This window comes from Brugia malayi (genome assembly GCF_000002995.4).
Source record: "Brugia malayi strain FR3 genome assembly, contig: Bm_v4_Chr2_contig_001, whole genome shotgun sequence".
In the NCBI taxonomy this organism is placed as follows: Eukaryota; Metazoa; Nematoda; class Chromadorea; order Rhabditida; family Onchocercidae; genus Brugia; species Brugia malayi.
The window spans coordinates 11,415,089-11,428,173 of record NW_025062476.1 but is presented as its reverse complement, the minus strand read 5'-3'; the positions used below and the strand labels follow the sequence as shown (position 1 = coordinate 11,428,173).

The 13,085-nt window shown below is 25.2% G+C and overlaps 2 protein-coding genes across 4 annotated transcripts; one reads left to right on the top strand and one right to left on the bottom strand.

The window, feature by feature from the left end:
* Positions 1-3,826: 3,826 nt before the first annotated feature.
* Bm629 (Uncharacterized protein) lies at positions 3,827-7,364 on the top strand (the record flags this gene model as incomplete). 2 transcript variants are annotated; one of them, XM_043079268.1, is made up of 6 exons in its annotated part: positions 3,827-3,911; positions 4,034-4,122; positions 5,763-5,853; positions 6,276-6,395; positions 6,659-6,757; positions 7,261-7,364. In XM_043079268.1, 6 exons carry the CDS (start codon positions 3,827-3,829, stop codon positions 7,362-7,364), a joined length of 588 nt encoding a protein of 195 aa, XP_042935202.1. The 2 variants fall into 2 exon arrangements, with proteins under 2 accessions (XP_042935202.1, XP_042935203.1); XM_043079269.1 differs by lacking the exons at positions 3,827-3,911; positions 4,034-4,122; positions 5,763-5,853 and having other exon boundaries at positions 6,290-6,395.
* Positions 7,365-8,799: 1,435 nt separating this feature from the next.
* Bma-cct-4 (T-complex protein 1, delta subunit, putative) lies at positions 8,800-13,029 on the bottom strand (the record flags this gene model as incomplete). Of its 2 annotated transcripts, XM_043079267.1 has the most annotated exons (14): positions 8,800-8,817; positions 9,059-9,172; positions 9,258-9,392; positions 9,554-9,639; positions 9,822-9,966; positions 10,143-10,350; positions 10,609-10,748; positions 10,846-11,043; positions 11,149-11,205; positions 11,489-11,631; positions 11,776-11,884; positions 12,201-12,304; positions 12,471-12,561; positions 12,967-13,029. In XM_043079267.1, 14 exons carry the CDS (start codon positions 13,027-13,029, stop codon positions 8,800-8,802), a joined length of 1,611 nt encoding a protein of 536 aa, XP_042935201.1. The 2 variants fall into 2 exon arrangements, with proteins under 2 accessions (XP_042935201.1, XP_001895036.2); XM_001895001.2 differs by lacking the exons at positions 12,471-12,561; positions 12,967-13,029 and having other exon boundaries at positions 12,201-12,302.
* Between the last annotated feature and the right edge of the window lie 56 nt (positions 13,030-13,085).

Sequence of the window (13,085 nt, the reverse complement as noted above, 5' to 3'; positions counted from 1 at the left end):
AGAAGATAAGTATATGATAATCCCTTTATCATTGAAATGTTGAAAAATGTTGAAATGTTAACTGATGTTGCCCTGTTATCTGAAAACAATGTCACCAACAATTTATCAGTGGTTTGTTGAAATGATAACGACAATTCCTTATCAATTTTAATCATTTCATTTTATTTTCTCCATGCATCAGTTACATTTATTCAAAAATTTTGAACAGAAACATTTTTTGCTGATATATTCATAGAGGTATGCAATGTCTTGTAATCGAATTCTTTTATTTATTTCAATTGTTAGTTAAATATTCCATAAAACATTTGTATTTGTTTTTTTTTTTTTTTTTCAATTTTTTGTAAATTTTAATTTTCGTTGAAATTTCAGAATATTTTTTTTTTTTTTGTTCGAAAATTTTTTCTTTTTTCGAAAAAAAAATCTTTTACCGTTTCAAGCATTCATTTTTACTTGTTTCTTTTCACATTATAATTATAATTAATATTCGCTTAGTTTACCAAAATGAGATTTATTGATAAATCTATTATTTTCAGCAGCTAATAATTAGTTTAATTAAATGTTGGATGAATTAGCATAAAGAAATTAGTCTAAACTAATAATGTAGTAATGACATCATTTAGTCTAGCGCAACAGTAATAGATGAAGCAAATGTCACAAATGGGACATATGCGCCTGAAGATTATGCAAGCTGTTTTCATTCTTATATTGGATATTCTTATCTTTCTGACTATGAAAATTATTAAAATTTATGCATAACAATGAAGATTTAATTACTAATTACATGCATTACTTACAATTAAGTTATAATTATATAAAATTAAATAAAACATTAAAAGCATAAGTTTAATTTTCTGAATATTTTGTAGATAATTTCTAAACATAATAAAATTTTGCTTCTAATTGTGTCATTTGTTTCTCACAATCTCATATAGTTCATATTTCATTAATTAACGCTACAATGAAAAAAAAAAAAAAAAAGAAAAAAGAAGTCATCGTTGTCATTCATTTGAAACCTGATTTTTCTTGTCTTTTTTTCCCTTTCTCTTTCTCTCTCCCTCTCTCTCTCTCTCTCTTTGTTTCCCTCCTTCTGTTCAATATAAATATTTCTCTCTCTTTTTTTTTTTTTTTTTTTACACAATAGCATTTGTCCTTTTACAAATTCATGGTTTTATTATTAGTCATAATGATTACTACTTTTTCAATCATTGATTTTGATATGAAATATGAGAAATTTTAAATATTTTAATTTTATTTATATTTCATTGTTTATTTAATTTCCTATATTTATCACTTATTTATTTATTTATTTTTTATTTTGCCCTGTTATTTACTTGTATTTATTTGTTGTTATTTGTTTGTTTATTTGTTCCTTTAATGTTTATTTCACTCATTATATTATAATAGATTTATCTTGTTATCTTATACAATTTTTATAAATAAATTTAAGCAAAATTTTTTTACAATTTTTTTCAAAAAATAAAATTCAACGTTTATTTATAAATATTGCATGGATAAATATAAAAATATGAAAGCTAAAGCAGTCAATCAGTTTGGGCTGTTTATAAGTATATTAGATGTTTAGCTATTATCAAAGTTACTCTAAGAAAGCTAAGTAATGGAGAAAGAGAGTGAAAGTTATGACAGAGAGAGAGAGAGAGAGGGAGAGAGAGGGAGAGAGGGAGGGAGAGGGAAGGAGGAAGAAGGAAGAAAATAGAAGAAGAAATTAAAGAATTGATATTTTTTTTCTTTTAATTTCAGTACCATATGGTTAGATGAAAAATTTCTCATCCTTTATCATTAATGATTGATTTTTTTGTTTATTTCATATTTTAATATTTTTGAATTTTAATTTAAATACAACATTAACTTTTATTTATTTTGCTACATCAATTCAACATGTTTATTTCAAAATTTTTGTCAAAATTTAATTTATTTATCAAATAAACAATTTTTTCTCTTTTCTTTTTCTTTTTTTTTTTAAAAAAAAAATTCTAAAATGTTAATTTTTCTTTTATATTCGTTATTCTCAGTCTAAAAATAAAACATAAATGATTATTGATTTTTTTTATTCATTTTTTTTTTTTAAAACTTTCTAAAAAATTTTCATAACTTTAAAAAATAAAAATAAAGAAAAGAAATAGAAAACGAGAAATTTGTTTTCTTTTCATCATTTCACTGCGAAACACATTGACAGAAAGCTTTTTCTCGACGGAAGAGCAAGAAATATCAATTTTTTCCAATCTGAAAAAAATTTTTTCACTTTTTCTTTTCAACTTTACGCTTTCTTAGCCAATTAAATAATGATTTTGCTTAACAATGAAGTGAGAAAAAATTTTTTCACTTAAAAAGCAATGCTATTAGCTTCTTTAGATCATTCATTTTACTAAGTAATTCCCATTTTTCTTATAAGCTTATCAAATATTTTATCTAATTATTTATTTATGCATATTAGCCGAATAAATTTCATTTTTTCCTGTCTCGAAAAATGATCAGATAAATAAATTTTTATTTTTTATCTTGCAATTTTTTTTATTGGTATATTTATCCGTTTTTTTTATTGTTATCATATTTATGAATTATTTGAAATGATTATTTTGTTTAACTTTTTAAGGTGTTGTTTCTTTTTAAATTTTAAAATTAAACATTTGCTTTTTTAAAATATATACTTAAACACATTGTTTTTTAAAAAAAAAAATTTTAATATATTTAAAAAGTGTTATATTTTAAATAAATAAATCAATGTTATCAATCAACCAGAAATAAGCATACAATTAGTATGAAATTTTTATTAAATATTATTTAAATGAATAAAATATTATTGATTTGGTAAAGATTTCAATTAAAATTAGCTAATTTTATATTTTGTTTATCCAAACAAAAGAATTATTCTATTGAATAAATTTAACAATCATTTCACTTATTTTTCATGCATTTTTAGCATCAAAATGTTTAAATATGTTTTTCATTGTTACTTCATTATGCAAAATGATGCGCAATTGTGCGATGTTTACTTTTCATCGCTTACATCGCTCTATTTCCGCCTTTCCATTACTCTGCTTGTTATTTCAATTACTTCTTCCTCTTATTTCATTTTATTTTATCTCATTTCATTACTTTATTTTTATCATTTCATCCATATATTTCTTCAAAAATTTTTTTTCCATATTTTTCACATTTTTCTTCTCAACAAACAAAAATAGTTAAAGTTATTTTGACAAGCTATAAAACTTCATAAAAAAAAAAAAAAAAAAAAAAAAAAACATGCTCATAAAATTTCTTCAATTTTTATTTTTCATTTCTCTTTTCGTTTCAGTCTTTTTCATCTTCAAATATACTTCTAATTTCTCTCTCTCTTTCTGTTTTTTTTTTTTTTTTTCATTATTATGAATTATTTTTAAAATATTACTAATAATTCAATTAAAGAGCAAATTTTAAGTGTAATTAATATCATTTAATAACTTTACTGCAATTTATATTATACATACTTTACTATAAGATTTAATTTTTTATGTGTATTTTAATATAACTTTTTATATTATATTATATATATATATATATTAAAGTTTCTTATTTTGTTTATATATATTTTATTGAAATTTTTTATTTTAAATATATACTCTGATAGCAAATTTTTATTGTAGATATAATTTTTAATATATTTTTTTCATTGTTTCCTTGAAATAATCGTTTCTTAATTTGATAAATTATTCTGTACATATTATCCTATTATTTTCTTTCCTTTCCTTTCTTTTTTTTTTTTTTTATTTTTTCAGAAATCAATAAGGAAAAATTGTAAAAATTAATAAAATCAAGTACGAAAAGAAAAATGCCATTGTTTGAAGGATGTTGTTCAAATCCACCCATTGATCGAAAAAAATCAACTGCATATATACCATCTACTTATCAATTAGGCGAGTAATTTTTAAGTTTTAATTAATTCTTTTTTCTTTTTTTTTGGATAAAGAAGTTAGTAAAATAGGATATTTGTCTTGAATTATTTTGCTATAACTGTAATTATTGGTGGTAAATTTAGATGATAAATATGAAATCAAAAAACAACAACAACAACAACAAGAGGAGAATAATTGTCAGCCCATATCACCATCAACATCTGAACATATGGTAAAAGCTATTTGAATTTTATTAAAATATAACTGACTAATTAATTTGATTATACAATTAATGCACAGATTATTTAATTTGTTAATTTTTTTTATAATCAATGATAATTTGTATTTGTAATTATGAGTAAATCTTTTACTTCGATAACAAAATTTGATAATATAATTTGTTATTCTTTCCAATAAAGAAATAACTTGTTTTTCTAATTTGCTCTATAGTTTTTATTTACCTTCCATCTATAAATGATTTTTTTTTTTTACACCTACAATTTTAATTTAGAATGAATAACTTTGTAATTTATCATTTATTGTGTTACAGAGTTTTGAAAATCATTTGAATTTGCGTTGCATAATTTTTTTTATTACTTTTTTCTTTTAATTATTGTTAATGCTAATTTTATAATTATATGATAAACTTAAAAATTATATGATAAACTTTAATTATATGATAACTTTATAATTATACGATAAACTTTTAACTATCTTCCTGCCATTTATCATATAAATGGCAGGAAGATAGTTAAAAGAGGATTAAATTTAAAGGTAAAGAAGAGATTAAAAGTATAAGTTTTCTTTTATAAATATACTATCTTATTATGCATCATTATTATATAGTGATAATATGATAAGGCACTGATATGATATAAAAATTTCTGTGCATCTTATCCAATTACATTTCATCTAATTGTTTATATTTTTTTTTTATACATCTTTCTTTTTTCATATCATAAACAAAAAATTTTTTAAAAACTTTTTTATAATTTTTGATTTACTCTTTCATAACAATAATTTCAATTTTATCGATCATTTAGCTGAAATTATGGGTAAATGTTTTACTTCCAAATATTCTTAAAACAATATTAATAAACAAAAGTTAATAATAATTCATGAATTTATGAAGTAATTTTTACAGCGATTTATGGTTATATTTGTAATTGAAATGGATCTGAAATGAAAGAATATATTTGAAATTGAAGAAAAAGAAATTATTTGAAATAGAAAAAAAGCGATGAAAATTAAGCTTCAAACAAAAAAAAAAAAAAGAAATTATGACTAAATGTTCAATGATCAAACTCAATATGCTAATAAGAATGTAATTTAATCATATTGTATTTAAATATTATGTACAAAAAAAAAATTTTCTTTCATTTTTTTATATAAAAATAATAATAATAATATCATTTAATACTTCAAAATGTTATAGTTTTTTCATTTGTTATCACAAATTTTGTTTCTTTCGTTTTTTCTTTTTTTTTTTTTGCGTTTTTTTATTTTTTTAAAATACATTTTTCTCTTTTTTCCATTTCAAATATATTCTTTTTCTTTCTTTTTTCTATTTCAAAAAAAAAAAAAATAAAATAATAAACGAAAGAAATGAAATATACGTTATTGTCAAAAAAAAATAAATAAATAAAAAAGAGAAAAAAAAAAAAAAAGAAAGAAAGAATTTTAAGAATTGCTTTCATCGTCTTTCAGTTATTTGCTTTATTTTTTAACTTTCTTTTTTTCGTTTATTATTTTTCTTCCATTTCTTAGTTTGTTTTTTCTTTTTTGTTTTCAATCAAGTAAAATTTATTGTTTAACGTCAACATTTACTGAAATTTTTAAAAAATTTTCCGATAATATTTTAATCTTTTTCAGCTACCAAAATCGTTGCATAAGAAGAAGAGCAGTTGTTGTTCACATGGTAATGAAAAAAATTGCACAGTTCGATTTAATGAAGGATTACTAAGTAAGTGAAAAATGATAGAATTTCATTTTTCTTCTTTCTTTTCTTTTTATTTTTTTTTTTTTTTTTTGTTTTTGTTTTCTTTTTTTTTTATTTTTGTTAACTATGACATTAATCAATTTAAAGTGACAATAATTGATTGAAATCGAAAAGATTAATAAATTTAAATGTTTAAATGAATTAAAATTGAATGCATTCATTTTATGGATGGTATTATTGATTAAATTTATTTTAATATTTCTACTTTTTAATTATTATGAGAATGATTAGTGATAAAAGAGAAATAATTAATGCATGATTAATTATGTTTATTGATTAAAATAAATAATATAGAGTTATTCGTTAAGTTTTCTGATTGGAATAATTAATGTTGAATTTTTAATTAATTTTTTTTAATTGATATTTTTAAATTGAAATTTTTGAAGCTGGTTCAACCGAAATGCTTAATGCAACAAAATTTTATCAGAATTGTGCCAATGAAGATACGGAAAGTCATTGGATGGAAATTTATAACGAACAAAAAATTATTGAACAAATATCATCTGGTACCATTTTTTTGGAAAATAATAAATTTATAGTATGAAAAAAGATGAAAAAAAAAAAAAAGAAAGAAAACGATGAACAGTAAATCTTTTTTAGATTATCAATTATAAATTATTTTTTAATTTAATTTGCAAATGTTTTCAAAATTTTCCTTTTTTTTTCCAAAATTACATATTTTTGCATAAATTTTCCTCCTTCAATTTATTCCCTTTTTAGTTTTTTTTTTTTTTTTTTTCTTTTTTAAATTTTTTTTTCTGTCTAATAGGAAATTATGAAGAAAATGAAGTAATTGCTCCAAAATTATCAATACAATCTACAGTGGAAATTGGTACACCAAGGATGGATAACAATAATGCATTTTTAGGTAATTAATGTATTTTATAAAAATTTAAATTTTATAATTTAATTATCATCAAACAAATATTAATTTTTCACTCTATCTTTAGCTATACGAATTTATAATAATTTTATAAACATAACTATTACTTTACTTCTTCTATAACATCATATATTTAATGTATGTATATCTTAAATTTTACTATAGACTTATTTTTTTTTTTATTATATATTTAATTTACTTTTATATAAAATTTTTTTTTTAGCGGCTAAATAAACAGTAGTTTAGAAATGAAATACAATGGAAAGTTATGTAATCAAATAACTTCACAATTAGATGAAATTGAGTTTTTTTTTTTTTGGTATGAAATGAAATCTCAAATATTTTCATTTTATTTATTTATTTTTACTAAAAATATTACCAATCAAAAAATCACACAAATATCAAACTATCCTTATTGCTATGATTAGTTTTGTTTTTTTTTTCTAAAAAAAAAAAAATAACAATAAAATTAAATGTTTAATTTTTAGAAAGGACACATTCAGCTGAATCAAAAATAGATGGAAATTTCAATGGATATTTACAACGTTGTCATGAAATGGAGAATATTGATAAGGTTGCATATAAAGGATAAATGGATGAAAATTTTATGTTATTTTTGTCTAATTTAAAAAAAAAAAAAAAATCATTATAACTATTTTTGATTGTAATTTTTACAATAATTGTAAATTTATAAATTTAAAACATTTCGTGCTATTATAATTAATTCTCATATTACACATCAATCAGAGAAAATTTCAACTTAGAAAATAAATCCTAAAAGTAAATCAATCTCGAAATTATCAGTTTGAAAAAAAAAAAAAAAAACCGTTTATTATTCAATACATATCATTTTACTCAATTATATTTCTTCTCAAATAACATATCTAGAGTTTTAGTTTTCCTTAACATTCGCAAAATATTTGAGTTCGAAAAAAAGTGCATTTGAAATTGTTTTCCAAAACTAATGAAATGGATACAGTAATATTAATAAGCGGTGATACTTTCCGACAATTTATTTCTCTTTTTTGATAACAAATGAGTTGTCTCTCACCTTCTTCACTCACAAACATTACATTATTCGGCTGCTGTTTACAATTAATATTTTATTTCAAAATTAGAATTTCTCTTCAGTTTGAAGCTTTTGTCATATGTCATCCCATGAAGATTGCATTACTAAACAGTCTGTTATAAGGTTTTTTAGTTTATTATAAAGTTTTTTTAGTTCCTTATCAATCAAATACGAGTCATCTTTTACTATAAAGTTAATAAAGATTCTAGTTTACTTAAAGTTCGTTAATTGCTATTTTTAAAACACAATGTTTACTATAGCACCAGGAAGTATGTGTCTTTTACTAAGCTTCACTTTAAGTTTCACTTTTTACTAAGCTTCACTTTTAGCTTCAGCATCTTGCATGATGAAAAAGCTGGAAACCAAAAACACTAGTGTGAAAAAAAAAAACCTAAGCATATAGTGCTATAGTAAACATTATGTTTTTAAAAGTAGCAATTAACGGACTTTAAGTAAACTAGAATATTAACTTTATAATAAAAGGTGACTATTTGATTGATAAGGAACCAAAAAAAATATCGGTATGGCTATTGCTTTCAGTTCAACGCGTTCAAATTTCTCATTGGTAAACTTTATCTTCTTGTTCAATTCATCCACAAAACTTTTAAACGAAAAATGGAAATAACAGCTAGGGTCTTTAGTGAGGGAGAAAAGAATGAAGACAAACTTTATAAATATTTGTTGGGACTTATTTTTCTTTTTAAGCAGAACAACTCCACTTTTTCTTTTCTTATAACGTTTATCGAAAGTGTAACACAATGGAAAACAAAGCATTTGATAAAATGGTTCCTCCTCACTGACAAAACTTCGAAATTTCATTTCTCAATTTTTCAGGAATATGCTTCATTGTTTATTCCAAAATGCATTGATACCAGGGAAAGAGTGAATTAATAGAAACAAAAAACAACAATTTGATATCACCAAGTAAATACGGAGGAGAACACTGATTCATATGTTATTAGCGAACAGCAACCACCTGCAACATAAATTTTGTTAATTAATTTAATAATGCTCTACTTAAATACCACCAATAGCTATTACAGAAAAAAAAAAAGAATGATTCTGCAATAAAATTTTTAGAATATACTTTAGTATGACTTACTTTTTCATTTTCAAAACTAAAACTCATATGTATCGAACAGTACACGAGGATTTGAATGCGAATTACATATTCATAAAATGTCTATAAAAACTATTCGACAAAATAACAAACTTACGATATCATCAATTTTAAGAATAGAGCGAACACATTCAGCAGCTTGCTTGATTGCCGAAGATGATACCAGAAGCGGTTGCAACACATTTTCTTCTCTGATATCAGTAACATAACCCTGAAAAGCGATAAGCTGCTTGGTACAGTTAGTTTATGAGCGATATAGAAAAGAATAAAAATTACTCTAACAAACACATTAGTACCTTGCGAACATTTACTCCGTGATTCTTTTTACCATTTGCATGCTGAGCGCGTAACTCAGTAACCGTCGCTATCGGATTCAAACCAGCATTTTCGGCCAATGTATACGGAACCTGCTCCAGAGCATCCGCAAAAGCCTTAAAAGAAATTAATAAAATATAACAGAAAACTTTATCACTTATTTTGTACGGAAACTATAAAAAATATTTCGCAAATCCAAATTATTGGTATATTTGTAGTGTAGGAAAACTTTCTATAAATTAGAAAATTTTGTGAAAAATAAAGATAGTAAACGAACTTTCCAACAGTATTGCTCAGCACCAGATCTTTCCTGTGCTAACTGGCGCAGCTGCACTGCCACCTCCATTTCAGGTGCGCCACCGCCTAAAGTAGAATAGTTAGAAAAAACCAACGAACATAATCTGTTGTATTATAGTTACGGATTGCATATGTCTACCAGCAGTACATGGACTGTTACAATCGAAACATTTCGCGTTTAGGCAACACAAAAATTACTGGTTAAAAATAAAATTAATGAAAAATGATTTCGAAATATTTTGACAAACCAGGAAGAAGAGCTCTCTTCTTTACCAAACATCGTATAACGCAAAGCGCATCATGAATTGATCGTTCTGCTTCTTCCAATACTAATTTGTTAGAACCACGAATCAAAACTGAAACTGCTTGACCCGGGTTTTGCACACCAGTCACCTAAAAAACGATTTAATTCTTTGCTTCAAATATATAGTTTGTATTTCATTCTTCAAGCAGCAGTGAGCACTGACGAACAAAATGATACATAAAAGGACTTCATCCTGTTGTCATATCCTAAAAATAAGAATTAAATCTAGACATGTTAAGGATTACCAAATATGAAAATACTTTACTTGAATAATTTTTCCATCTCCTCCTGTCGAAATCTGTTCAACAAGGTCTGCAGAACCTAGTGCTTCGGGTACAAAATGATCGATTGATGCAATGGGACGACAACCCAAAATGCGCGAGTAAAACTCGATATCTTCTCTTTCGATATCTTTCACTACCATTATCTTCATTTTCGCCAAAAAATGTAAGGACATCTCATTTACCGCATCTCTTCAATAAGTAGTAAAGGTAACATTCGAGAAAGTAATCAAAGTCAACACATATATATACCATTTAACTTTCTTATAGAACCGTGACTGACATGGACTAGTCAAGAACTCTATTCACACCAACTGTCAAAACTACCTTCACTGTAAGAAACAGACGTAAAAAAGAAAAGCTTTTCAGTCTTTCTGCTATAGAATGCATTTTTTTTTTTTTGACAAGCTATCATAATTTTACCCCATACAAGAAAAAATCTCAAAATACCTGAGAATGCTTTTCTGTATAAGCAAAACATTACATCCTGCTTTTTTAATTTGCTTACATAGATCAAGCAAGTATGTCCGCTCTTCCTTTAAAGCTCGATCCATTTGAGTGTAATCGGACAAGATCACTTGATTTTCCATCTGAAATGATTGTCAGTAATAAATCAACAAATTAAAGAGCAAGCAGTAAGGTGGAAACCACAACAAATTATTTAAATACATGCGAAAGAAAACATACATCAGTTTTCGGTGGACTAAGCTGGAACTGAATTAATCCAATCTGAGCTTTTTCAACACGAGTTGGACCACCACGTCCCATGGAACGCTGATCAATAAGTGCGCCATCTACCAAACGAGATTCTTCAACAGTTTCGCCCACTTTCTTCACGATTTTAATCATTCGTAAATCAACATTATTATCATCGGCACTGACAATCTGAATTTGCAGAATTTTATATATGAATAAACATCAAACAATAATTTTTTCAAAAAAAAAAAACATTATTTTAAACGAATTTCGTCAAATTGAAGAGCAAGTTACTTTTTTAACAGCATTCACTGCCATAGGTGCAAGCAACCATGAGTGTTGAGATACAACCTAAACGATAAGACTATTTTAGAAAATAAAATAACAAGAATTACCAATAAGCAATAAGAAATAAGTTATCTTTTCAAGTATCTTGATAAGAATCACTACATCCTAACCCACTAAACTAAATGAAAACGGAGCTCCACTACATTTCCTAGAAAAAAATGATAAAATCATCTAAAATAGTAATGGCACTCCACAATTATAATTTCCGGCTTTATTCTATTTTGACTTTTTTTTTCTTCACAATCATGGAAACAAAAAATAAGGATTAATGAATACAGGAAATTACTTTAGAATTCAAACTAGTTGTGGCAATTTTTGCCAGTTGATCATCGTTGTCGAGATCGACAGGTGAAGCCATTGATTCCAAGATTTTTTCAGCCAGTACTGAAGCACGTTGGAAACTCTCCGAAATCGTAGTGGGATGGATTCCTAAATTTAATAGCTTAACACTGCCGTTCGTCCTTAACATCACCTCAAGCCTGAGAAAAGAAAAATTTTTTCATCTACCAATTTGCAAACTATTTCCTTGCTTTCGCTTTCTTTGTTTCCAGAACCATATTAGTATACAATTACCTTTGTTTAACAATTTCTCTGCCCCATCAAGCAGTGCGCCAGCAATAACAACTACAGTTGTAGTTCCATCACCAGCTTCAATATCCTGAGCTTTCGATAGTTCGACGAGCTAAAAGCTAGTTTTTTTCTTACTGATTTATCATAATTACATACTAAATTATTTGTGACGACAGTAATTAACAAATAAGCAGAATAGTACCTTATAGTATGTCGACAAGATAACTAGCTGTCAGTCATAATCTTACGAAATTCAAACGAAAAGTCTCGGAATATTTCGATTTTTCAATCAATTTTTACTCGATTAACTCGACTAATTACTTTACCCCCACTGATAATATAAAAAGTAGTTTTGGAAATCCCTAAGGAATAAAAGATGAGACAATTGCATTCTGAAGATTTTCTAATAGTTTATACAAAAGTTTCACCATTTTTGCTGCAGGATGTATAACACTCATTTGTTTTAGAATCGTTGCGCCATCATTTGTGATTGTTACCTCACCTTTTCCCGTTTCAATCATCTTATCCATCCCTGATATAGAGTACAATATGCAGTCATAGGCAGCTATTAACTTTTGACTGCCTAATTTTTCTTAAATTCAAAAGTAGTAACCGGAAATAATGATAACCTGGAAAAAATTTCCAGCTTCATTAAAGAAACTAACTTATCACAACTGAATTTAAAGTGGCAAAATAACCTTTAGGTCCTAGACTTGTTCTAATTGCGTCAGCAACAGCCTTTGCCGCAATAATATTACTGCTTCGTACGCTATCCGGCTTATCCTTGTCCTGTAATTACGATAAGTTTCTAACTGGTAAAATATAAAAAGACTTATTTCAACATAAATACCAGATATAACTGAAATTGCAGTTACACAGTCATAGATCATCAAACATGCTTAACCCTAGCATACCTGATATGACCGTTCTATAGCTAGCATTCTACAGGAATATTTCAAATAGTTTCCATGTCCAATGGTGATAATTACCATTCTAATTAACACTTATACAATTCATTATACAAACCACCTTGTCTTTCACCCTTATTCACTAATATACGGCAATGCTCCCCTATTATGAATCGAACTCAAATGGGATATATTTTCATCTTTTATCTCAAATATACATTACCTACAGCAGCGTTAAATATTCCAAACAGTGTGAAATTACTATATATTAGAGAAGAGAAAATACCTTAAAAGTAAGTGGTGGAATTTTTTCAGATGTATGTGATTGGAGCACCATTGCTTTTGCCATTCTTTCAAGATACTGATAAACGTACAGCGAAACAGAAACAGATTACTGTATCTTAA